The sequence below is a fragment of the Clarias gariepinus genome, chromosome 21, assembly GCF_024256425.1.
Source record: "Clarias gariepinus isolate MV-2021 ecotype Netherlands chromosome 21, CGAR_prim_01v2, whole genome shotgun sequence".
NCBI lineage: Eukaryota > Metazoa > Chordata > Actinopteri > Siluriformes > Clariidae > Clarias > Clarias gariepinus.
This window is the reverse complement of record NC_071120.1, coordinates 3,895,402-3,921,697: the sequence shown is the minus strand read 5'-3', so window position 1 is coordinate 3,921,697 and position 26,296 is coordinate 3,895,402. Positions and strand designations below refer to the sequence as shown.

The window sequence follows — 26,296 nt, the reverse complement described above, 5'->3', positions numbered from 1 at the left end:
ATTAAGGGAACGGCCCTCTTATGGCTCAGATCCTATTTGACTGATCGTTATCAGTTTGTAGATTTAGATGGTGACCATTCCTCATGTTCTCAAGTTGAGTTTGGTGTTCCACAGGGTTCTGTTTTAGGCCCACTGCTTTTTTCCCTTTACATGCTTCCTCTAGGCAACATAATTCGTAAACATGGTATTAGTTTTCATTGTTATGCTGATGACACACAAGTATACGTTTCAGCAAGACCAGATGAGAAAAACCTGTTTACTAAAGTTGAGCAATGTGTGCAGCACATAAGAGATTGGATGTTAATTAATTTCCTTCTGCTTAATCCTGATAAGACAAGATAAGTTCTAGTCATAGGACCACAAGCAGCTAGAAGTAAGCTTTCTGATCACACTGTGATTTTAAATGGCCTTTCTGTTCCATCAAGTGTAACAGTAAAAGACCTTGGTGTGATTATAGATTCCAGCCTTTCATTTGAAGCACATGTAGATAATATTACCAGGATAGAACATTTACATTTACATTTAGGCATTTGGCAGACGCTCTTATCCAGAGCGACTTACATTTTTTTTTTATCTCATTACACATCTGAGCAGTTGAGGGTTAAGGGCCTTGCTCAAGGGCCCAACAGTGGCAACTTGGCGGTTGTGGGGTTTGAACCTGGGATCTTCCGAACCGTAGTCCAATGCCTTAACCACTAAGCTACCCCTGGACCTATAGCATTCTTTCACTTCAAAAATATTGCTAAGATAAGAAATATATTGTCACCAAATGATGCAGAAAAACTAGTTCATGATTTTATCACGTCTAGGTTGGATTATTGTAACGCCTTATTGTCTGGTTGTTCAACAAGTTGCTTAAACAAGCTTCAATTAGTCCAGAATGCAGCAGTGAGAGTCCTCACTCGAATCAGAAGTTACGAGCACATCACCCCTATCTTATCCACATTGCATTGGCGTATTATTAAAACTACAGCAGGGGGCAGAGCTTTTTCTTACAAAGCCCCAAAGTTATGGAATAGTCTTCCAAATAGTGTTCGGGACTCAGACACAGTCTCAGTGTTTAAATCTAGGCTAAAAACCTATTTATTTAGCCAAGCACTTTTGTAAATAAATTTGCCTTAGGTAAAGGAGCAGATCTGGGGGACTCATGGACATAGAGTATTAGGTAAACTCGTATGTTTAGATGCTGTCTTCCCCACTCTCGTTGATCACTCAGGTTTGTTGACGGTGAGGTGATTGGTTGCTTTACATCTCTGGAAGCCCTTATGTCTGTGTTTCTCTCTGGCTCTCCCTTTTTAGTTATGCTGTCATACAGTAGTTAGTCTTGCCAGAGTCCCTACTTGCACTCTGCAGTAAATATACTTTCACCTTATACATTGTTCGACTGTGACCAGACCTAACTGTTATTTCTCCATCTCTTTTGCTCTCTCCTTTCCTGCTCTCTCCTCTCTCTCTCTCCCCTTTTCTCTACCTATCTCTCTGTCAAGCTATACATGTCGCTCCTGAGCTGCCAGTGATCCAGACCTTCTCTGCCCTCTGAACCTGTCTCATGACCTGAACTCATCCTGGAGTCCTGCTTCTGGTTGGAGATCTCATCACATGGATGCCCTGTGTGGTCTGCCTGGAATGCGTGTGGTGACTGGGGATGGTTCCACTTTTCCATGAAGGTGGTCCTGTCCTCAACTGATGCAGACAGTTGTTCTTTGAGGACCTGTGACTTCAGTCGCTCAATAGTTCAGGACTGGAATTTCCTACAGTCTACCTGAGCCTCCAGGAACAAACTGGACTTTAATCTTACACATCTCCTCTTATACTGAACTTCCAGTCTCGCATATTATTATGCACATCAATCCCTGCTATCTGTTTTCACCCAGATGAGATTGGGTTCCCTGTTGAGTCCGGTTCCTCTCAAGGTTTCTTCCTATTACCATCTCAGGGAGTTTTTCCTTGCCATTGTCGCCGTCGTCCTCGCCGTCGTCCTCGACTTGCTCATCAGCGACAATCATATCATTTTGATTGAAAATCATATCATTTGATCAAAGGAGATTGAGCACAGTGTCTTGAGCTGACAGAAAGGATATAGGAATTCTTTACAGCCACGTTTATTACAAAAGCATCTTGGCATGCACAAAACATTAGCCTTTTAGGTGGATGAGCTACAAGAGTAGAAGACTCATGTCATGAGCACAGCCACACAAACAGAACAGCTGAAGATTGTTGTTTAAGCTGTTTTTCATGCCATTTACTTCCACTCCAGTTCGACAAGTTTTTCAAGGTGTTCAGATCTAGTCCGATGCAGTTTGGTGATTCTTATGCTTAAACACAGTTTATTCCAATAATCTGGTTCAGTGGATGTGTTTAAGTGTTGGTGAATTACAAACACTGCTGTATACCAGCCCTTCAGGACTGGATTTGGACAGCCTTTCTTTAGTCTCTGATATGAGTAAATGAGTACAACTTCTAAAAAGCAGAACGTCTTACACAAAAGGATGCATAGCGACATCATAATTAAAGATCAAAAATATATGTGCTGATTATAACCCATCGTAAATATCTTATAAAAGGTCTTTGTAGTTAATTAATCAATATTACGAGTGGGATTGCTGATGTACTGAATATATGTTGTAACCGTAGGCACGAGGGCACAGTCTTGCAGTGTAACCACATGATCAGAAGTTTACAGTATGTGAAGCATATGCAGTTGTACATTTTTTCTGTGGCACTGATATCTATTGTTTCATCCTCCAACACAGGATCTTATCTCTGATTCTATCATCAATCGAATTAATTTATCATCAATTCATCGATAAATTAATTTTGATAGTGGTGGAATAATATGACTTTTAGAAGCTACCTGAAGATGCCAGGTGCTGTTATAAATACTCAGGTGTTTGGCTTTTGGCTTTTTAAATACTCAGGTGTTTGGCTTTTATAAAAATACGCATATCTCTAAATAAGTTAAGGTAGCACAGATTTGGTTGCTTAAGTAATTGGCTAGTCATTCATCCATGTCTTATAAACAAAAATAATGTTCTGTTTATAGTTGATCTCTCTCATTTTTAAAAGCGAATGTTTAACCTCTATTGGTATTGTTTTAAAATTACATAACGCATCTGAAAAGTGTCTCCCGTGCATGCGTATCGCAACTCAGGCGAAGCAATTCATCTCAGCAACTAATTTTGTGGCCTGAATCCTGAGTTCTGATTGGTGCCAAATGTAAACACCTTGGTGATGTTTTTGTTTCACCTGGACTACTCTGCTGACAGCTCCCAAACACTTCATCACGTCTTAAGGATTGTTTACGAAATTATTATTTACTTTACCTGTTTCCTGCCTAAAGGTTTGGAGTGTAAATGGCCCGTGACAGCGCTGTAATTAAGGTTTTACTTATTCTCACTTTCTCTGTTCATCTTTCATCAGCAGGTGAGTTTAGAAATGTAGAGTTTTATTCTATAGACTTACACACTGTGTCTGTAATCACAGCAGGTTTACACTGTTTAAATGATCTGTCTTTAAATTCAGAGAACCGAGGAGCAAATCACAGTGAGGGGAAAAACTTTAACATTAATTTAACATGAACATTGTGGATTTATTTTACATCATACATTTATTAGAAGATCAAAAATAGTTTCAAGCTTAGTTATGAGACATGTGACTATGCAGCTGATAATTTTACTGTCATTTTCATATTTTGGAATGTCAACAGCGCAGAAACAACACACCAAACAGGAATCTACAGGCTTTACTTTCAATTTTAATTTCAATCTCAAGTGTTCAGTTCTGCTCAAATTCTCATTAGTCTGAATTAGTCATCTGCACTCAAACCATTACACATTTGTAAAATGATCTAAATATTGTTTCAGCACATTATTCAGGTGAACAGATCTTTCCTAAGATAAGAGGTCTGACCTTTCTTTTTCCTTATTTTAGTAACTCTTTAAATTGAGCATACAAGCAAACAGTAATATGTTTTTCCAGTAAAAGTAAAAAAAAAAAAAAAAAACAGCAAAGGTACACCAAACTCTTTCTCAGGAGTATTGCTAGGGGAAAAAAAGACATGTTTATTATTTCCATGAACATTTTTATAAATATTTCAATATTATATGCAGATATAACACATAATAATAAATAACAAATATAAGCATGAAAAAACAAGCAGAAACTAGTAGGGCATGAAACAAAGGCTAGAAAATGCACAAAATTAAAAGAGACTTCATATCTCAAATGTGAAACATATGTAAAACACAACACAATAAATCAAGACAAACTAGATGACTATAAACATACTAAACACAGAAATACATGTGTTGAATCAACACACATGAAAAAAATGGGACACCTTATTAAATATGCATTTCTTCATTATAAAATATCCTGATATTGATGGCATTGTTTTAATTTGTACCAGTGAATTGAGCGAGATATTTATTGCATTAAAACATTTAGTTTGTTTTCACTTATTAAACCAAAGAAATAATCAAAAATTAATATGCTGTATCAACTAAAAAACATTAAGCCACATTATGCCCTAATAGCTAGTGTTTTCCCCATGAGTGAAATAACCTCAGTGAGCCATTTCTTGTAGCTATTTGCTGTTATCTGGCATCGACTGGAAGGTAATTTTCTTTAGTCCTTAATGCTAAGTTCTTTCAGCTGTTTGATGTTTAATGTTTTTTTGCATGCACATTCTATATTGAATCTGCCCATAGAAATAGATCTGGGCTGTTCCAGCATTCTCCTTTTATATATATATATATATATATATATATATATATATATTTATTTATTTATTATTTTTTTTTGCTAGCCTTTAGTGGATTTACTTGTATGTTTTGCATAATTTTTATTTTGAAAGGTTCAGTTCTGCTCCAGCTTAAATTTTTGGTATCACATTTTCTTTCATTTTGAGAAAAAATTATTTGGCAAGGTCCTATTGCAGCAAAACATCCCTAAACCATGACACATCAGTATCTCCCACAGGTGAGAAATATACAGTACTTGCGATGGTAGCCAGCGAAATAATAATAATAATAATGATAAGCACATTTTGACCTGACATCATTCCCATATTCCAGTAGCAGTAAAATTTACATGTCTTAAAAGTAAGGATGAATTTGGTTCTACATGATATATCACAAAATCCAAATATATAGTGTGATGCCTGAAGCCTTCCTCGTCAACCCACACCTGCAGGACTTCTGTATAAGTGTTTCATTTTAAAGCAATCATTGTGTTGCCAAACAGATCTGTGCCACTTAGTTTACCATGTGAAACTACGTTTCACTGCAGAGTACTCGCAATCGTTAGTACACCCTACAAATGCCCTACAACATTTTTTAATCTGTCTGGACGAACAATGCCATCTGGAATCTATTTATTAGTAGCAGACAGTACGTCTCAGGTTACTTTGCTGTAACTCTGTTCCCTGAAAAGGCGGGAACGAGATGCTGTGCGAAAACGCTATGGGAACATCTTTTCGTGTTGCCAGTTGTGTATTGTTGTGACGTCATCTGATGAAACGCACCTGCAGGTTATAAATAGGAGTAAATCAGGGAACAGAGTTACAGCAAAGTAACCCAAGACGTACTGTCTGCTACTAATAAATAGATTCCAGATGGCATTGTTCGTCCAGACAGATTAAAAAATGTTGTAGGGCCCTTTCAAAGGCTACACTTGATGCTGCATAAAAAAAAACGTTATGGGAACAAGAATACCAACGCCGTCGCACTGCAAGTGTCTGGACCCCAAGGTTGTGTAGCGTGATCCGTAAGCCAATCTCCCTGGTTGAATGAGCCTTAATTCCTAGAGGCGAAGTGAGCCCACGCGCCTCATAGGAGAGGGCAATAGCATCTCTCACTTAGTGTGACAGGGTCTGTGTAGTGGCGGCCGCCCCCCCCCTCCCCCAGTTGTGGCCCCCATAGCATATAAAAAGCTGCTTTAACTTATGCTGAGGACAGAAGGCTTCAAGAACAACAGGGCGCATGGTTGAAAATGGAACTTTCTGAAGATATTTCTGGTGAGGATGCAAAATAGCCCTGACTAGCCCAGGGGCAAAGTCTAGGAAGGATGGGGAGACTGGCAAGGCGTGCAGATCTTCAATACTCTTCAGAGAGGTAATGGCCATCAGCAAAACCATCTTAAGGGTCAGAAACCTGACAGGTGCTGACTCTAGTGGATCGAAAGGGGTGTCGATTAGACCTTTGAGCACGATAGACAAATCCTACAAAGGGACCGTGGCTCTAGTGGGTGGCCTCAACCGTTTAACTCCACGAATGAAACGGGCAACTAAAGGGTGCTTTTCCAAAGTAACCCCATCAATCAGAACGTGGCAGGCTGAAATAGCGGCTAAGTACATCCTGAGAGTACTAGGGCACAAGCCTGAGGACAACTTTTCCTGCAGAAACTCCAGCACTGAAACAATTCGGCAGTGGACTGAGTCTACCTGCTTCGTCATGCACCAACTTTCAAATACATTCCATTTGAGGAGATAAGCTTTCCTAGTGGAGGGAGCCCTAGCATTTAGAATAGTGTCAATTACGCTGGCTGAAAGGCCAGCTTGACTTAGTTGGTCCCGTTCAGGGGCCAAACGTGAAGGTTCCAAAGCCCGGGCCGGTAATGAAATATTGTCCCCTGCGCCTAAGACAGAAGATCCCTCCTCACTGGAATCACCCATGGTGAGCTGTCAAGGAGAGATATTAGGTCTGAGAACCACACTCTGGTCGGCCAACGGGGCGATATCAATAAGAGGCACAAACGCTGTTGACGGACCCTCGCCAGGACTCCCGGGAGCAGAGCTATCAGAGGAAACGCATTGAGGCGTAATTTGGGCCACATATGGGCCATGGCGTCCAGACCCAGGGGAGCTGGATGAGTCAGAGAGTAGTAGAGGGGACATTGTGCTGTCTCTTGGGAGGCAAAGAGGTCCACCTCTGCTGTAAAGAAGTTTCCCAGATCTGACTGACTACTTCGGGATGGAGCCTCCATTCCCGTGTGTCACAGCTTGTCTGGACAGTAAGTCTCCTCTCACATTCATGTGCCCTGGAGTGTAAACCAAGGGACGACAGACGAGGTGTCCGTCGTTAGCATCTTGCAATGACAAGACGGACCTAGAGTGGGACCCAAAGTCAGGAATTGGGGTCTGAACCACATAGAAAGGGTATGAAGTCCTTTGCACGTAACCCTTATTTGCCTTTAGGGATTGATCCTTGCATAAAATCCCCTGGCTCTTAGCCAAAACTGAAAAGCTCTCATGTGAAGAGAGGCCCAAAGGTATCACCGTGGATACAGCTGCCATGAGGCCTAAACATTTTTGAAAGTGATGTACAGTTACTCTCTGGTCTAGCCTGATTTCTTTCAGGGCGTTGAGAATGGATTAGATAAGAGCGGGGAACAGCTGTGCCCGCATAATAATCGAGTCCCTTGTGACACCCAAGTATGTTGTCCTCTGAGCCGGAAAGAGAATGCTTTTCATAGCTTTGAGTTTCAATCCTAATGAATGGAGATAAGCTAAGACGACATCCCGATGTCAAAGCGCTAGCTTCTGAGACTGGGCCAGGATAAGCCAGTCGTCTATGTAATTTAAAATACGGATGCCCTGGAGTCGCAAGGGAGTCAGGACTGCATCCATACACTTTGTGTATGTGCAGGGTGATAGAGCTAGACCACATGGAAGGACCCAATACTGGTAAGCTTTGCCCCCGAAAGCGAACCTCAGGAAGTTCCTGTGTTGTGGCAAAATTTCTATGTGAAAATATGCGTCTTTCAGATCTATTGTCACAAACCAATCCCCTGGTTGGATTTGTGAGACAATGATTTTGGCAGTCAACATTTTGAATCTGTACTTTTTGAGAGAGCGGTTCAGCCATCTAGAATTGGATGCAGCCTCCCGTTTTTCTTGGAGACGAAGAAATAATGACTGTAGTAGCCTGACTCTATGTCTGGAAGGGGAACCTGTTCTATGACCCCTTTCTCCAGCAGCGCCTGCAGTTCGAGAGTCAGCAGATGCGCCCTTTCCGGTATCACGGAAGTGGTGACCACACCATTGAAACGCGGAGTGCGATGTGCAAATTGAATCCTGTTGGAGACCGGTGTTGTCCAAAACACCAAAGGTGGCGGAATCTGAACACCGACCCCCTGAGGGGTGCCAGGGAGGGCACCTAGGAAAAGAATGTTACACACCCCTCCCCGGGGGGGTCCACCCCCATGGTCCTGGGCGCATAAGCTTCACGATGACTTCTTAGAAAACAACGACCTTGGCAATCTAACATCTTTGAGGCGGCTTGTGAGGGGCGGCGACTCGTACCCCACTCTTTATGAGGGGGTGCCCGGCTGCTGACGCTTTCCTTTTGCACCTCTCGTCTGGCAAGAATCAGATCTGATCAAGACTGGGTGGCCGACAGTCTCGACTCTTGAGCACGGCGTGGGAAAAATTTCCCAAAAGCCTGTTCATATAGCCTAGCCCCCCGAAACCTGGTGGCGACAGAATTAACAGCGTTGCCGAACAGGCCGGATGGTGAGACATGGGCATCAAGGAGGAATGTTTGATCCTTATCCATGATGCCTGTCAGATTTAACCACAGGTGCCTCTCTGCGGAAACCAGGGAAGCCATAGAACGGCGGGAAGGTAAAAGTCAGTCGCCCGGCGTAATTCTGTGAATGCTATCTCATTCACGGTGCCGCTTGTGCTTAAATTCTTTTACAGATTGGCCTGGAACGCCTGCAAGACTGCCATGGTGTGCAAAGAAACGCCGGCCTGACCTGCTGTTTGGAAGGCCTTTCCTACCAGGGTGGAAGAAGTTCTACACGGCTTGGAGGGAAGTGTTGGCTTTTTTAGTGAGGATGATGTCTCAGGAGAGAGATAGGCCGCAAGCGACTCTTCCATCTGGGGCATCACCATGTAACCTCGTGCTTTTGCCTCAACAATATTCGCTTAAACGAAGTCAGTGGTATAAAAATACGGGATGAATAAGGCTTGCTCCAAGAACAAGTTAATTCGTTGTGGAGGTCGTCAAAAAAGAGGAGAGAGCGGCGTTGTGGCTTCATCCTCTGGCCACCCAACAGGAATCTGTCGTTTAATTTAGAATGTTCGGGGCACCATTAAACACTTTTCTTTGCTTTTGATTTGTTTGTGACACACGCGCACAATGAGGTCCTGAAGACAAAAGATCTGAGGAATGTTTCCTGTTTACTACTATTTATAACCTGCAGGTGCGTCTCATCAGATAATGTAACCTGACCGAGGTTATATAAGCCAAAATTTGGCGTGTTTGATACACACATGCTTCAATAACCGGCAACACAAAAGAAGTTCCCATAGCACGGCGCATCGAGTGTAGCCTTTGAAAGGGAACTGATGATTATAATATAAATGTGGAGGTATCAGGGCCCGGGGAAGGCTTGCTCCTGTGGCCAATCAATGTGCAGCTGCTCGACTGCACACGTTATAACTTCAAGCAGCTCCTCAAACTCTCGCCAGATCGGCTTGTGATCCCCAGGAATGCAGCGCGGCTCGTGGTTCTCTAAAAAACACGAGGCAGGCGTGAAGCACTTACATGGAAAGAAGACCACAGTGTTCACAGTGTCCTTGAAGCCCTTGGAGAGCATGACTTTCACCCAAACATTCAAAGAAAAAGTGTGGAGATCGCCCTCTGAAAGGAAATTTTTGCACGGGGGGACACATCTCACTTTAAACTCCACCATTATATCAGTAAGTTAAACACTTTTCTTTGCTTTTGATTTGTTTGTGACACACGCGCACAATGAGGTCCTGAAGACAAAAGATCTGAGGAATGTTTCCTGTTTACTACTATTTATAACCTGCAGGTGCGTCTCATCAGATAATGTAACCTGACCGAGGTTATATAAGCCAAAATTTGGCGTGTTTGATACACACATGCTTCAATAACCGGCAACACAAAAGAAGTTCCCATAGCACGGCGCATCGAGTGTAGCCTTTGAAAGGGAACTGATGATTATAATATAAATGTGGAGGTATCAGGGCCCTTAAACAAACATTCAGTGTCTCTTGGCAACTTTGCATCTAGAAGGCTGCATCTCTCTCTGCCAGGGCAAAATGTTTTTCTTGCAGTTCTGCCCCTCGCGAGACCTGCATTGTTACATTCTTCACTTGTAATAGCTGATTACAAATTTGTTTAAGATATTTTTATATCCCTTAGCAGACTTGTAAGCACCTACATCTTTCTAAAGACTCAAAGAGATCTTTGGGTCTTATCATGAGCCCCTTTCACTTCAGCAATTAAGAGCAAACCTAACCAACTGTCTGAGATTTATATAAGACACATCTGGTCTGTCATAATTGTAATAATCCTTTGCAGCGGATGTTATACACCTTTATGTAATTTCAAAAGTTCAAATATACAGGTCCTTCTCAAACAATTAGCATATTGTGATAGTGATAATTTTATTATTTTCTGTAATGTACTGATAAACATTATACTTTCATATATTTTAGATTCATTACACACAGCTGAAGTAGTTCAAGCCTTTTAATTATTTTAATATTGATGATTTTGGCATACAGCTCATGAAAACCCAAAATTCCTATCTCAAAAAATTAGCATATCATGAAAAGGTTCTCTAAATGAGCTATTAACCTAATCATGTGAATTAACTAATTAACTCTAAACACCTGCAAAAGATGCCTGAGGCTTTTAAAAACTCCCAGCCTGGTTCTTTACTCAAAACCGCAAGCCACTTTTGAACCAGAAACAGTGGCAGAAGTGCCTGTCCTGGGCTACAGAGAAGCAGCTGGACTGTTGCTCAGTGGTCCAAAGTACTTTTTTCAGATGAAAGCAAATTTTGCATGTCATTCGGAAATCAAGGAGCCAGAGTCTGGGGAGACTGGGGAGAGGAAAATGCCAAAATGCCTGAAGTCCAGTGTCAAGTACCCACAGTCAGTGATGGTCTGGGGTGCCATGTCAGCTGCTGGTGTTGGTCCACTGTGTTTTATCAAGGGCAGAGTCAATGCAGCTAGCTATCAGGAGATTTTGGAGCACGTCATGCTTTCATCTGCTGAAAAGCTTTATGGAGATGAAGATTTCATTTTTCAGCATGACCTGGCACCTGCTCCCAGTGCCAAAAACACTGGTAAATGGTTTACTGACCATGGTATTACTGTGCTCAATTGGCCTGCCAACTCTCCTGACCTGAACCCCATAGAAAATCTGTGGGATATTGTGAAGAGAAAGTTGAGAGACGCAAGACCCAACACTCTGGATGAGCTTAAGGCCGCTATCGAAGCATCCTGGGCCTCCATAACACCTCAGCAGTGCCACAGGCTGATTGCCTCCATGCCACGCCGCATTGAAGCAGTCATTTCTGCAAAAGGATTCCCGACCAAGTATTGAGTGCATAACTAAACATAATTATTTGAAGGTTGACTTTTTTTGTATTAAAAACACTTTTCTTTTATTGGTCGGATGAAATATGCTAATTTTTTGAGATAGGAATTTTGGGTTTTCATGAGCTTTATGCCAAAATCATCAACATTAAAACAATTAAAAGGCTTGAACTACTTCAGTTGTGTGTAATGAATCTGAAATATATGAAAGTCTAATGTTTATCAGTACATTACAGAAAATAATGAACTTTATCACAATATGCTAATTTTTTGAGAAGGACCTATATATATATATATATATATATATATATATATATTTATATATATATATATATATATATATATATATATATATATATATATATATATTATGTATGTATGTATGTATGTGTGTGTGTGTGTAAATATAATATAATTTTAAATGTAGCGAAGTACGATACTTCAAACAAAACATACTTAAGTAAAAGTAAAATTAACAAAAAGAGAAACAAAGGAAAACTGAAGGCATCTCTCTCTCTCTCTCTGTCACACCGGCTTATTATGATGACTTAGGTTGGGTTTTACCTTTGATCTTTAAAGCATGCTTGTCTTTGTCTTGGCCCTGATACCTTTATTAGTGCTACCTAATGATCATATAAAATGTGGCGGTATCAGGGCCCTTAAACAAACATTCAGTGTCTCTTGGCAACTTTGCATCTAGAAGGCCGCATCTCTACCTGCCAGGGCAAGATGTTTTCTTGCAGTTCTGCTCCTCGCGAGACCTGCATGGTTACATTCTCCACTTGTAATAGCTGATTACAAATTCTTTCAAGATCTTTTTATATCCCTTAGCAGACTTGTAAGCATCTACATCTTCTTTCTAAAGCCTCAAAGAGGTCTTTGGGTCTTATCATGAGCCCCTCTCACTTCAGGAATTAAGAGCAAACCAAACTAACTGTCTGAGATTTATATAAGACATGCCTGCTCTGCCATAATTTTAATAATCATTTGCACCGAATGTGATACACCTTTATGTAATTTAATCCATTTTAAGTTCAAATAAATATTGGGGGTGTCCTAACTTTTTCTTTCAAGAAATTGCATTTTGTTTATTAAATTTTACAGATCATTGTAAAATTACTTTTCTTTGGTTTCTTTTGTTGAGTTATATTACTTGAATCTTAACTGATTTATAAGTTAAGTTAAAGCTTTATTTGTCACAAATACAGTACATTACTGCACAGTGGCATTCCTTTTTCGCATATGCCAGCATAACTGGGGTCAAAGCGCAATGTCAGCCATGATACAGCGCCCCTGGAGCAGATAGGATTAAGGGCCTTGCTCAAGGGCCCAACATTGGGGCTTCTGATTTGTAACTCAGTGCCTCAGAGAGTTAAAATTGTAAATATTGTTAAAATAATCAGTTAATAAGTTAAAATGTCCATATGTCCATGTGTTTAACTATGTGTAATTTTTGTTGTCATTATATAAACTTTAATTTTAAGTGTTATTAAAACACTGTAAACTTTTACAGACACACACAATCTTCAGTTTTTCTACACTGGAGTCACAGGACTGAATTTCCCAGAGTTCACTGCGGTTGTTCTGCTGGACGGAGAGCAGATTTTGTACTATGACAGTAACATCAGGGAGCCGATCCCAAAGACGGAGTGGGTCCAGAAGTTAAAGTCTGATGAGCAACTTTACTGGGACAGTGTGACCGAGAGGATGTGGGCTCAAGAGGAAAGTTTTAAAGTAAATGTGGGTACAGCAATGCAGAGCTTTAATCAGACTAAAGGTAAAACACACTAAGAAATTTAATCAGTAATACACATTTCAAAATGCATACTATATACACTTCTTATAAAATTTGAGGCAGGAAATACAGTAGGTGCAGGCACATTTTTATTAAGTGGCATATCGACCCCCAGGAAACAGAACCAACCCAGGAACTGTGGCTGCGAACAAAAGCTTAAACTTTTAGCAAAACAGATACCAGAGAATAAAGAAAAAAGAAACAGAGGCATGGTGCTTAAATACTGAAACTAATCAAAATATGACATGTTTGACAGGTCAACCAAATTTAAATAAGGAAGCAAGCAGAATTGAACTATAAAAAGTGAACTGAAAGAATATTGGGAGCTTTAATCCAAATTTGAAAGAAAGCTCCAAATTAACTTAAGGATAAAAAATTAAAAATTACAGCGATATCACACCACTAGAGGGAACTCTGGCAAAAACCACAAACCTACTCCATCCATCTACTGTATCTAGGAACCTCTTTAGTCCACACAACCTCCATGCACACAATTGAGCCCAGCACCTGGAGGTGCAAGATGACACTGCTAAACACTAAGCCACCTAGCAACCATACACACACATTCATTCTCTATATCACTTGGCCTACAAAACACACACACACACATCCCATTTGCTAAGAGGTCCCCGGTTGACTTGTGTGTGGTCTGATCCCCTAATTTGCACCTATGCATGTACTGTATACACACACACACACACACACACACACACACACACGCGCACAGACACTCTGCATTAGGATAGGATAAGGACAAACTACAGTATAGGACATTGCCTTCGAATGTCTTCAACGTAGTCCCTATTAAACTCAGACATATATCAGCTCAATAATGAGAAACTACCTTTAAAATCTTCAATATGACCCAAAGATCACCCACAGCGTGCAACACCCTGCTTCCTGACAGACAGCTTACGGTACCTGCTGGGTCCTCTATTCTTTAGAAAGAATAGACTTTCTAAAATCTGAGTCTTTATTTAATGCACAATGTGCTCTAATGTCAAATCTGTGGGCCTGCTATATCTGCCTATGACACCCAGACTGCCTCCATGTAAAACTATGCTGCTCTCGCATGCTGGTGAAGATTGAGACTGGTCTATACTAATTTCTGACTTTTGATTTCAGATTCTGATGTCTAACCAGACTGTTCCCTTTAAAAGGCTACACTCGATGCTGCGTGAAAACGCTATGGGAAACATCTTGTCATGTTGCCGGTTGTAAAGCATGTGTGTATCAAACACGCCAAATTTTGGCTTATATAACCTCGCTCGGGTGACGTCATCTGATGAGACGCACCTGCAGGTTATAAATAGGAGTGAACCGGAAACATTCCTCAGATCTTTTGTCTTCACTGACCTTGTTGTGTATGCGTGTGTGTTTAAACCAGCAAAATAAAAGTGTTTAACTCACCGATATGGCAGGGTTTTAATTGAGATATCCCTCCGTGTCTGATAAACACATATCGGAGGGCGATCTCTACACTTTACTGCTTCGAATAAAGTGCTTGCGCACGCCCCGCATTCCTTGAGAAGTACCGGGCCGTGGCGCATTTTTGGGGCTTGAAACGCATGTATCCAGCAGAGCTGTGAGAGACGGATTTAAAACTCCTATCTCTCACTTCCTCGTTGGATCGGGAAATCCCTCTGTCCGCTCGCAAGCGCGCGCTGCGCTTCTTGTGAATGGGCAAGGATAAACAACCTCTCTCGCTCCGCGGAGATGGAAATAACACCCAGCACTTAAAAAAAAAAAAAAAAAAACATAGACGGCAGGTTCTGTTGGGTGGTCGGGGGGCGGAGCCTCAACAACACTCTCTCCCTTTTTCTTAGCAATCTCGATATGAGTTAACCCTTTCATGGAGTAAGCTGTATCTATCCTGTGTTTTCCTGCCATCTACTTTATTTATTTGTTTAAATATAGTTGAGGTGGAAGTGCAGGGTTATATGATGACACCCAGATAGAAGAGACGTTTCCAGGCTATCTCTCTCCTGGGACATCATCCTCCCTGAAAAGCTAATACTTCCTTTCAAGCTGTGTAGACTTTTATCTTCCCTTTTCAGGCAGCAGGTCTGGTTGGTGCTCCATTGCACACCATGACGGTTTTGCAGGTCTACCAGGCTGACCTGCTGAGACACTTAAGTACTGGCGGGGCTCTTCAAGATAGGGCGTTCTGAAATTACGCCGGGCCACAGACTTATGGCTGAATCTCAGCGGCATCAAGCATAGGATCGCGCATTCCTCCTTGATGACTGTTGGCCACCCAGTCTCGACCGGGTCTGATGCTTGCAAGGCGTGAAACACACAAGGAGAGTGTTTTTGAGCCGGGCACCCCCTCGTAAAGATTGGGGTGCGTCGCGCCGCGCTTCGCAATCCGCCTCAAAAAAGCTCAGACTGGCATATTGTCTTCTTCACGAAGAAGCCCTGAGGTTCATGTGCCCAGGACCATGTGGGTGGCCCCCAATGGGGAAAGGCACGCAAAATTTATTTTCAAGAATGTTCTCCCTGGCACCCCCCCCAAGCCGCCGAGACTTTTGCCCCTTTCAGAGAAACTGGCAGCGTGGAAATTACTACCAAGCATATCTCCTTGGGTACTAAGCGCTGTAGAGAGAAACTACGGGATGCAGTTCTAGACCAGAAAGTGACCATCACTTTTATAGATCTTAGCTCTTATGGCAGCTGTATCCACGGTGACACCTTTGGGCCTTCTGCACATGAGAGCATTTCAGTTGTGGATAAGAACCAGGGGATTTCACTCTAGGGCCAATCCCCAATAAAGGTTACGCGCCAGGTGCTTCGTACCCTTCCTATGTGGTTCAGACCGCGGTTTCTGACTTTGGGTCCCACTCTAAGTTCGTCTTGTCGTCGCAGATGCTAACGACAGACGCTTCCCTCATGGGCTGGGGTGCGGTCTTAGATGACCATCCAGCCCAAGGGAGCTGGAGAGGCCATCTTCTCGCGCGGCACATCAATTGCCTCGAAATGATGGCTCTATTTCTGGCCCTAAAGCACTTCCTCAAGCAGTTGAGAGGCTACCATGTCCTAGTGCGGGTGGACAACACTATGGCAGTCTCATATATTAATCGCCAGGGCGGACTGTGCTCGCGCGGCTAAATAGCTAGCGCACCAGGTTCCTGTCTCTCAGGGCGATTTACATTCCAGGGCATATGAACGTGGGAGCAGTTGTTCTGTCCAGTCAATCTCTGATACACGGGGAATGGAAACCCCACCCCAAAATAGTCAGTCAATCTGGGAGAGATTTCAGGTAGAAGAGGTGGACTTCTTTGTCTCGCAAGATCAGCAAATGTCCCCTTTACTACTTTCTGACTCTTCCAGCTACCCCGGGTCTGGACGCCGTGGCACGTACATGGCCCTGGTTTTGCCTTTATGCGCTTTTCCTGATAGCTCTGCTCCCGGGAGTCTTGGCGAGGGTCCATCAACAGTGTTTGCGCCTCTTATTGATAGCGCCCTGTTGGCCTGGTTCTCGGATCTAGTATTCCTCTTCAACGGCTTACCATGGGTGATTCCAATGAGGTGGGATCTTCTGTCTCAGGCGCAGGGGACGATATTTCATCCCTGGCCCGAGTTTTGGAACCTTCACGTTCAGTCCCTGAACGGGACCAACTAAGTCAAGCTGGTCTTTCAGCCAGCGTAGTTAAGACTATTCTAAGTGCTAGGGCTCCCTCCCCTAGAAGAGCTTATGCCCTGAAATAGAATGTATTTGAAAGTTGGTGCATGACGAAGCAGGTAGACCCAGTCCACTGCCGAAATGTTTCAGTGCTGGAGTCTCTGCAGGAAAAGTTGTCCTCGGGCTTGTGCCCTAGTACCCTCAGGACGTACCTAACTGCTATTTCAGCCTGCCACGTCCTGATTGGTGGGGTTACTGTGACACAGTCCCTTTTGTGGGTTTTATCTATCGTGCTTGAAGAGCCAATTGACACCCTTTATTATTTTTTTTAACCGCTAGAGTCAGCGCCTCAGGTTTCTGACCTTTAAGATGGTTTTTCTAAGGGCCGTTACCTATCTGAGAAAATTGGAGATCTGTCAGTCTCCCCATCCTGCCTAGACTTTGCCCCTGGGCTAGTCAGGGCCATTGTGCATCCTCACTGAACTATCTTCCAAAAGTTCCATTCTCAACATGCACCCTATTGTTTTTGAAGCCTTCTGTCCTCCGCCTTTTACAGCTTCGGAGCAGGAGAGACTTACTGTGTCCAATACGTGCTCTTCAGATTTCCGTCCACAGCATCAGCCAGTGGCATAAGTCAGAGCAGCTTTTACATGTTTTGGGGCAGCAACCAGGGGGGCGGCCGCCACTACACTGGGTGAGAGATGCTATTGCCCTCTCCTATGAGGCGTGTGGGCTCACTTCGCCTCTAGGAACCAGGGCTCATTTAACCAGGGGGATCGCCTCATCTACTGCACTAGCAGGAGGTATTCCCCTGCAGCAAGTGTGTGACGCGCAGCGTGGTCCTTTCTGCACACATTTGTTAGATTTTATAATCTGGATGTTCATGCCACTCCGGGCTCACAGGTCCTCGAGTCAGCTTCCCAGATATAGTTCTGAGACCTTCGCGGCCTTGTGCGCACACGCTACACAACCTTGGGGTCCAGACACTTGCAGTGCGGCGGCATTGGTATTCTTGTTTCCATAGCGTTTTCACGCAGCATCGAGTGTAGCCTTTGAAAGCGAACGTCTCGGGTTACTTTGCTGTAACCCTGTTCCCTGAAAAGGCGGGAACGTGATGCTGCATCCCAATGCCGCACTGCCTACGTGACCGGACGTCCGTTCAGACAAATCAATCTGAGGAATGTTTCCGGTTCACTTCTATTTATAGCCTGCAGGTGCGTCTCATCAGATGACGTCACCTGACCGAGGTTATATAAGCCAAAATTTGGCGTGTTTGATACACGCATGCTTCACAACCGGCAACATGACAAGATGTTTCCCATAGCGTTTCCACGCAGCATCTCATTCCCGCCTTTTCAGGGAACAGGGTTACAGCAAAGTAACCCGAGACGTTTTCTGTTCATGAACATATACAGTATATACAATAAGTCTTTCTTTTTGTTTGTTTTGTTTTGCTTTTTCAAAATAGTTCACTGCAAAGTTCCTGTTTATTTTATTTCACTTCAAAGCTAAGAGACGGGACTCAGCTGAACTTATCACTGTTGTCTGTCTGTCTGTCACACAGGAATACACACATGGCAGCGGATACTAGGTTGTGAGCTCGATGATGATGGCACTTCTAGGGGTTACATAGAGTACGCTTGTGATGGAGAAGATTTCATCAGTCTGGATCTGAAGGCTGTTTCCTGGAGTGCAGCCAAACCTCATGCAGTGATGACTGAAAGCAAGTGGGAGTCTACAGGACAACAGGCTGAACACTGTAAAGACTTTCTCAGGGTTGAGTGTGTCGAGCGGTTAAGAAAGTTTGAGTCGTACGGCAGAGACAAGAAGAAGAAGAAGAAGAATGGTAAAGTGTGTAATTGGCTCTGTTGGGATTGCACTCTATGTCTTGCTTTCACTCTCACTCTCTTATACACACACAAATTACGTACACACATTACAGCTTTTTTTTTCTTGATTGCTGAGATGCTTTTTGGATTGGTGCTACACTTCACAAAGCTGCAAGCACAACTGCATAACTGCCCAGTCATCACTTATCTACTGTAATTTTAAACCTTCATGTCAAATCCCAACTAGGGTTGCCAACTCCATGAAAATGGAAATGGGGGGCTTGGGGTAGTTAGCTTTTATTATTTATTTTTTTAAGGGCTGCAATTGGTTTTAAGCCTTCCTTCATGAAAAGTTTCCCCACAAGGATAACTTAAACACCACTCCTACATTATTTTCTGATTTTACAGTATATTAATATCGTCTGTTTGGACTTAAATAACTGTAATAGTTGCATCACTTTACCAACTGTTTATAAAAAAAAATACTGAATGTGGTAATGTTTATGCCTTTTTCCTTCAATAGTTGTTCCTGAGGTGTCAGTGTTCCATAAACACTCTCATTCTCAAGAGGTGGTGTGTCACGCTACAGGTTTCTTCCCCAAAGCAGTGATGATCACCTGGCAGAAGGACGGAGAGGACGTGCATGAGGACGTGGAGCTCAGAGAGACGTTACCCAACCAGGATGGAAGCTTCCAGAGGAGAAACATTCTCAATGTCCCAGCTGAGGAGCTGCAGAAACACACCTACACCTGCGTGGTTCAGCACAGCAGCTTGGAGAAGGAGTTGGTGCGAGAAGTACCAAAAGGTCCTAATAAACTAGAGCTGTAGAGAGTGAAAAATAATTTCTTGCTGCAGCAGTTAATAAAGACTCTGTGCTGATTTAACAGGTAGAAGATTAGATGAAAGATCAAATGGAGGATCAGCTGAAGATTCAGATGGAGCACCTGCTTCTTACATTATCGGTACAATCGTGGCTGTTGTAGCGCTAGTTGCCGCTGTTGCTGGAATTGTCCATTGGAAGAAGAAGTCTGGTGAGTGAAGGAAGGAGATTTTTTTTAAAAAAAAGGGAAGAAACTTTTTTTCCAATATTGACATGTTTCTGGTAAAGTTAGGTGCAGTTTTTACGTAGGTCAAATACAGAACGCAACTTTTATAGTAACTGTTTGTGAATCTTCTGTATTTCAGACTTCAGACCTGTTTCACAATCCTCAGTGAGCTGTAAGTCAGCCTGTGCTTATATACAACAGATTGCTTGGTTCTTGTGGAATATTTCATGGAATTTTAATTATATACTGATTAATTAGCACTCCAAGCAGGCCAATGTTTATATGTAATGTAATACCCAGAAGGCCTCTGTTCTTCTGTTGCATCAGAGAAAAACCCAGGCCATGCAGACACTCAATTTGGGGAATTAATAAAATACACAGGCAGGAGGAAATGTTAATAAGTAATAATATAACTTTAATAGGTTTTAATATTAAAAAACTAACAATGTACTAATAATACTTACTAATTTTCTATTTAACAATACTATTTTTCTTACTCTTTATTATTATACTCCTTTTCTAACCTTAATCAAGGCAAACTAAGTTTAACAGAGATGCTTAGGAAAAGTTATAGAAATAACCTTCAGTTCTGTTTTTTTAGATACAGAGCACAGATGACCAGAAAGTACAGTATTGAATGAGAAAAAGCAATATAATATTTTTCCCTTTTTACAGCTAGAAAACAAAGGGATCAGTAATCAATAATCAGATTTATTACTATCCCTTACTACTACAGTTAACACTATCACTCCATATTACACTACATAAACAATATCATCAAACATTAAGGTTTAAAATCATATAGGTTAATGATCAAATTATATTCTATCAATTTAAAGAATAGAATTATCTTATGAATCAAAATTTTAATGATCAGTCTTTTAAATCAGCAAAAAAATAATAATTAAGATAATATAATTTAAAGTAATAAAGCATTGACAAAATGTATCATATGGATCCTAAACATAATTTAGTTCAATAATTAATCATTATATGACATGTAGTCTTGAGATCATAAAATAAAAAAAAGGTATAATAAACAAAAAAAAAAAAAGATATATAAATGATTTCAATAATTTTAAGTATACTAAGGACAGGTGAGACATGAGTGTTAAGAAGGGAATAGGAAAATAGAAAAATAAGAATAAGATTATTAGAAATCTTGGAAAAGGTCAAAACATTCTCCAATGGAAATATTGAGCAAATCAGCACTAGTCGATATTCTGGTTAGCAAAAGAGGAACAAACCAAACCTTTTCAGAAAAGGAAAAAGGAGGGTTTAATTTTTGAAGCCCCAATAAAGCCAACCCAGATATGGATAAACAATAAGTAAAAGATAAGGCAAGAGGGGGAAAGTATGGAACTGGGAGTCACCACACCACTAGGCCAAACAAATTAACATAAATCTATTAAATATTAAATAAAAATTTAATTAAACAAAGAAACAAGGAGGAGGGATGAGGTACTTGTCAGTTATATAAACCATGTGAAAATAAGGAAGTTGGGGGCTTTGAGGACTTTGTGAGTTGTCTGTCTGTGTGACCGGTTCAGAGCCGTCTACCTACATTTGTCTTCAATAAACTTTTTGGCTTACCTTTCAAAAGCTGCACTCGATGCTGCGTGAAAATGCTATGGAAACATCTTTCTGTGTTGCCGGTTGTGAAGTATGTGTGTATCAAACATGCCAAATCTTGGCATATATAACCTCGGTCAGGTGACGTCATCTGATGAAGCCACCTGCAGGTTATAAATAGGAGTAAACCGGAAACATTCCTCAGATCTTTTTGTCTTTAGGACTGTATTGTGTTTGTGTGTAATGTGTGCAAGCAAATTTAAAAGTATTAACTCACCAATATGGTGGAGTTTGTTAGGAGATCCGGACCTCCGCTCTTTCGGAGCACGATTTCCACACCGTTGTTTCGAGTGCTTCGCGCGCGTCTCGCAGTCTTTAAAGAGAACCGTGAGCCACAGCGCATTCCTGGGTAACAATGCAATCTGGCAGGCGTGCACGAGACGGGAATCCCCCTTTTTCTTGCGTCCTTGCCAGATCAGGAAGTTTTCCGTCCACTTCTCAAGCGCTCCTTGTGAATGGACAGGAGAGACCTACTCTTGCTTCTGCTGTTAGGAGGAGTTACTGCAGGTAAGTAATGCATGCGATCGAGTGATCGCATATCGTATTTGGCCGCAGAAGCGGGATTTTTCCCCAAGCGCTCAAAATTTAGACGACAGGTTTCTGTTGGGTGGCCGGTGGGAGGAGCCTCAGTGGTTCTTTCTCTCTCTCTCTCTCTCTCTCTCTCTCTCTTTCTTTCTCTCTTTCTCCCTTTTTTTGGCAACCTTCATGACGAGTTAACTCTTTCATGGAATAACCTTATTCATCCCGCAGTTTTTCGTGCCATCACCTTCAATTTATTGGAATATCGTTGATGCGAAGGCGCGGTTATATGTTGATGTCCCAGATAGAAGAGACGCTTGTGGCCTATCTCTCTCCTGGGACATCATCCTTCCTAAAAAAGCACACACTCCCCACCAAGCCGCGTAGACTTTTCCTAACAGTGTAACATTTTCCCAGGTGGGGAAAAGCTTTTAGGCAGCTAATCTGGCTGGTGCTCTACTGCACACCATGGTGGTTTTGCAGGCTTCCCAGGCTGACCGGCTGCAAGACTTGAGCACTGGCGGGGCTCTTCGATGACGTTCCTGGAATTACACCAAGCCACAGACCTGTCTCCTCGTGCAACAAGCAGACGGCCCGGGCTATCGGCTGTTTTTATGGTTGCGATGGTGTTCCACGGAGAGTTACCTGTGGCTAAATCTCACGGGAATCAAGGACAAGGATCGTGCGTTCCTCCTTGATGCCCCTCATCTCACCCTCTGGCCTGTTTGGCGACGCCGTTTACGTCGCCACTAGGTTCGGGAGGCGAAATTATATGAACAAGCCTTCGGGAAATTCCTTCCCCGCCGTGCTCAAGAGTCAGGACTGTCGGCCACCAGTCCCAACCGGGTCTGACTCTCGCGAGGCGTGAAGCACAGAAAGAGAGCGTTATGAGCCGGGCATCCCCTCGTAAGACAGGGGTGCGGTGCACCATGCTTTGCAATCCGCCTCAAAGAAGTCGGACCCATGTACTGTCTTCTTCACAAAGAAGAAGTCCTGAGGCTCATACGCCCAGGATCGTGAGGGTGGCTCCCCCCAGGGAGAGGCGCATAGAATTTCTTTCAAGGATGAAGTGTTCTCCCTGGGACCCCCAGGAGGTTGGTGTTCTTGCTCCGCCACCACTGGTGTTTCGGCCAAGAAATGTTAGTTTTTCTGTCTTTTCCTTCTGAACCCCCCCCCCCCCAATCTAACTGCTAAGACACTGCCCCTTTCGGAAAAACTGGCAGCGTGGAAGCTACTTCCAAGCATATCTTCTTGGGTACTAAGCACTGTAGTGAGAGCTACAGGATCCAGTTCTCACATCTCCCTATCTCCCTCCACGTTTTAACAGCGTGGTCTCCACTTCCATCAAACTGGAAAGGGCGCATCTGCTGACTCTGGAGTTAAAGACGTTGCTGGAAAAAGGGGCCATAGAGTCAGGCTACTACAGTCTGTATTTCTTGGTTACCAAGAGGACCGGGGGGCTGCGTCCGATTTTAGATCTTCGCGGGCTGAACCACTATCCAAAAAAAAAAAAGACAGGTTCAAAATGTTGACTGTCAAAGTGACTTCTCAAATCCAACCAAGGGATTGTTTGTGACAATTAATCTAAAGGATGCATATTTTCACACAGAAATATTGCCACAACACAGGAAGTTCCTAAGGTTCGCTTTCGGGGGCGAACCTTACCAGTATCGGGTCCTTTCATTTGGTCTAGCTCACCCCACACATTAGACGACTGGCTGATTCTGGCTCAGTCTCAGGAGCTAGTGCTTCGACATCGGGATGTCGTTATAGCTCATCTCCGGTCCTTCGGATTGAGACATAATGCCATAAAAGCGTTATCTTTCCTGCTCAGAACACAACATATTTGGGTGTCACGTAGGATTTGATTGCAATGCGGGCACAGGTGTCTCCTGCGTGTGTCGAATCCATTTCCAACACCCTGAAGGAAACCAAGCTAGGCCAAAAAGTTACTGTTCATCACTTTCAGAGATTTTTAGGTCTCATGGCAGCTGCATCCACGGTCTACCTTTGGGCCTTCTACACATAAAATCATTTCAGTTGTTGCTAAAAGGGGATTTTACTCAGGGCCAATTACCAGAATACGAAAATCTCTGTGCGTTTTTGTCGTCGCTAGACACTAACAACAGACACTTCCCTCACGGGCTGGGGTGCGATCTTCTTGCATGGGACATCAATTGCCCCGAAATGATGGCTTTATTTCGGCCCTGGAACATCTCCTCCAGGAGTTGAGGCATACTTGTCCTGGTGCAGGTGGACAACACTACGGTAGTCTCGTACATAAATCGCCAGGGAGGACTGTGCTCGCGCTGCTTGAATAAGCTAGTGCACCAGGTTCTGCTTGGGGCACAAGATGAGTTCCTGTCCCGCAGGGCAATGTACATTCTAGCTAAAGGCCAGGGGATTTACTCAAGGTCCAATCCCCGGAGGCAAATACGGGTTACGCGCCAGGTGGCTTCGTACCCTTTCTATGTGGTTCAGACCCTGGTTTCTGACTTTGGGTCCCACTCTAGGTGTTTTTTTTTCATCACAAGATGAAAGCTTAGATGGCGGTCCAGCCCAACGGAGCTGGAGAGGCCATCCTCACGCGTGGCACTTAAATTGCCCCGAAATGATGGCTTTATTTTGGCCCTGAAACACCTCCTCCAGCAGTGGAGGCTACCATGTCCTAGTGTGGATGGACAACACTACGGTAGTCTCGTACATAATCGCCAGGGCGGACTGTGCTCAAATAAGCTAGCACACCAGGTTCTGCTTTGGGCACAGGAGAGTTCCTGTACCTCAAGGCGATTTACATTCCTGGGCACATGAAGTTGGGAGCCCTGAAACCTTCACGCACTAGAAGAACTTATGCCCTCAAGGTGAGGGTATTTGAAAGTGGTGCATGGCGAAACATGTAGACCCAGTCCATGGCCGAGTTGTTTCAGTGCTGGAGTTCTGCAAGAAATGTTGTCCTCGGGCTTATGCCCTAGTAACCTTAGAATGTACGAAGCCGCTATTTCGGCTTGTCATGTTCTGACTGATGGGCTCTTGTTGACACCCCTTTCAAACCACTAGAGTTAGCGCCTGTCTGGCTTCTGACCCTCGAGATGGTTTTTCTTAGAGTTACTTCTTTCAAAAAAAAATTGAGTTTTTTTTATCTGCAGGCTTTCCGTCCTGCCTAGACTTTGCCCCTGGGCTATTCAGAGCTATTCTGCATCCTCACCCAGTTTTCCTCAAAGCCTTCTGTTTTCCGACTTTTACAGCTTTGGAGCAAAAAAAGGTTTCACTTACTGTCTTCAGTACGCACTCTTCAGATTTACATACACCGCACAAGCCAGTGGCGTAAGTCAGAACAGCCTTTTTTATGGCTAGCGTTGTCACATCGGGTGGGAGATGCCCTAGCCTAGGAGGCGTGTGGTTACACTTTGCCTCTAGGAATCAGGGCTCATTCGACCAGGGGGATTGCCTCATATATTGCTCCTGCAGCAAGTGTGTGATGCAGCAGGTTGGTCCTCTCTGCACACATTTTTGAGATTCTATAGTCTGGATGTTCATGCTACTCCGGGCTCACAGGTCCTCAAGTCAGCCTCCCAGAGCTAGCTTTGAGACCTCCTTGGTCTTTGTACGCACACGCTACAACCTTGGGGGTCCAGACACTTGCAGTGCGGCGGCGTTGGTATTCTCGTTTCCATAGGGTTTTCATGCTGCATCGAGTGTAGCTTTTGAAAGGGAATGTCTCGGGTTACTTTGAGGTAACCCTGTTCAATGAAAAAAGCGGGAGATGCTGCGCTCCAATGCCGCACTGCCTGCATGGACGCACTGGACGTCCTTTCAGACAAAATTGATCTGAGGAATGTTTCCGGTTTACTCCTATTTATAACCTGCAGGTGTGCTTTATCAGATGACGTCACCTGTCCGAGGTTATATATGCCAAGATTCGGCGTGTTTGATACACACATGCTTTACAGCCAGCAACGCTGAAAGATGTTCCCATAGCGTTTTCACGCAGCATCTCGTTCCCACTTTTTCAGGAACAGCAAAGTAACCTGAGATGCTTTTTCTTATAGTTGTTTGATTTGTGTTTAAAATTTGGTGAAAATCCAAAAAATGTGCCACAACATTCTAATGTTCAGTACAATTGTTTACACAGAATGTTTATATGTTTTACAGCCTGTGAAGAAGATTCTTCCTCCCTTAATTCCACCATGTGAGGGTGCAGATTGTCCACTTCTGTTTTTTGTTTTTTCTTTCTTTTGGTGATTGCATGCATTGTTTACATTCATAATTACAGGTGACTATATTGATATTATTAAGTTTTTTTCAAATCATTTTTTAGGAGGTGGTGATCCTTTTACAAATCAATTGTTCTGTTTTTTTTTTTTTCTTCTATCTTTATCTGACATGTTGGTGTTACTGTACAGTGTATATCTTAGACTGGGATGTTAAAAGTTTCACTGAGTAAATACAGCAGGATAAAACAAAAAGTGTGTCAGTCTTCATTACCGGCTGCAA

The 26,296-nt window shown here is 42.9% G+C and overlaps 1 protein-coding gene across 1 annotated transcript; it reads left to right on the top strand.

Moving 5' to 3' along the window:
- Positions 1-3,326: 3,326 nt before the first annotated feature.
- LOC128509184 (patr class I histocompatibility antigen, B-1 alpha chain-like) lies at positions 3,327-26,031 on the top strand. The gene is made up of 7 exons (XM_053480809.1): positions 3,327-3,423; positions 12,873-13,136; positions 18,341-18,622; positions 19,129-19,410; positions 19,541-19,636; positions 19,791-19,823; positions 25,955-26,031. Exons 1-7 carry the CDS (start codon positions 3,354-3,356, stop codon positions 25,993-25,995), a joined length of 1,068 nt encoding a protein of 355 aa, XP_053336784.1. The 5' UTR covers positions 3,327-3,353; the 3' UTR covers positions 25,996-26,031.
- Positions 26,032-26,296: the final 265 nt, after the last annotated feature.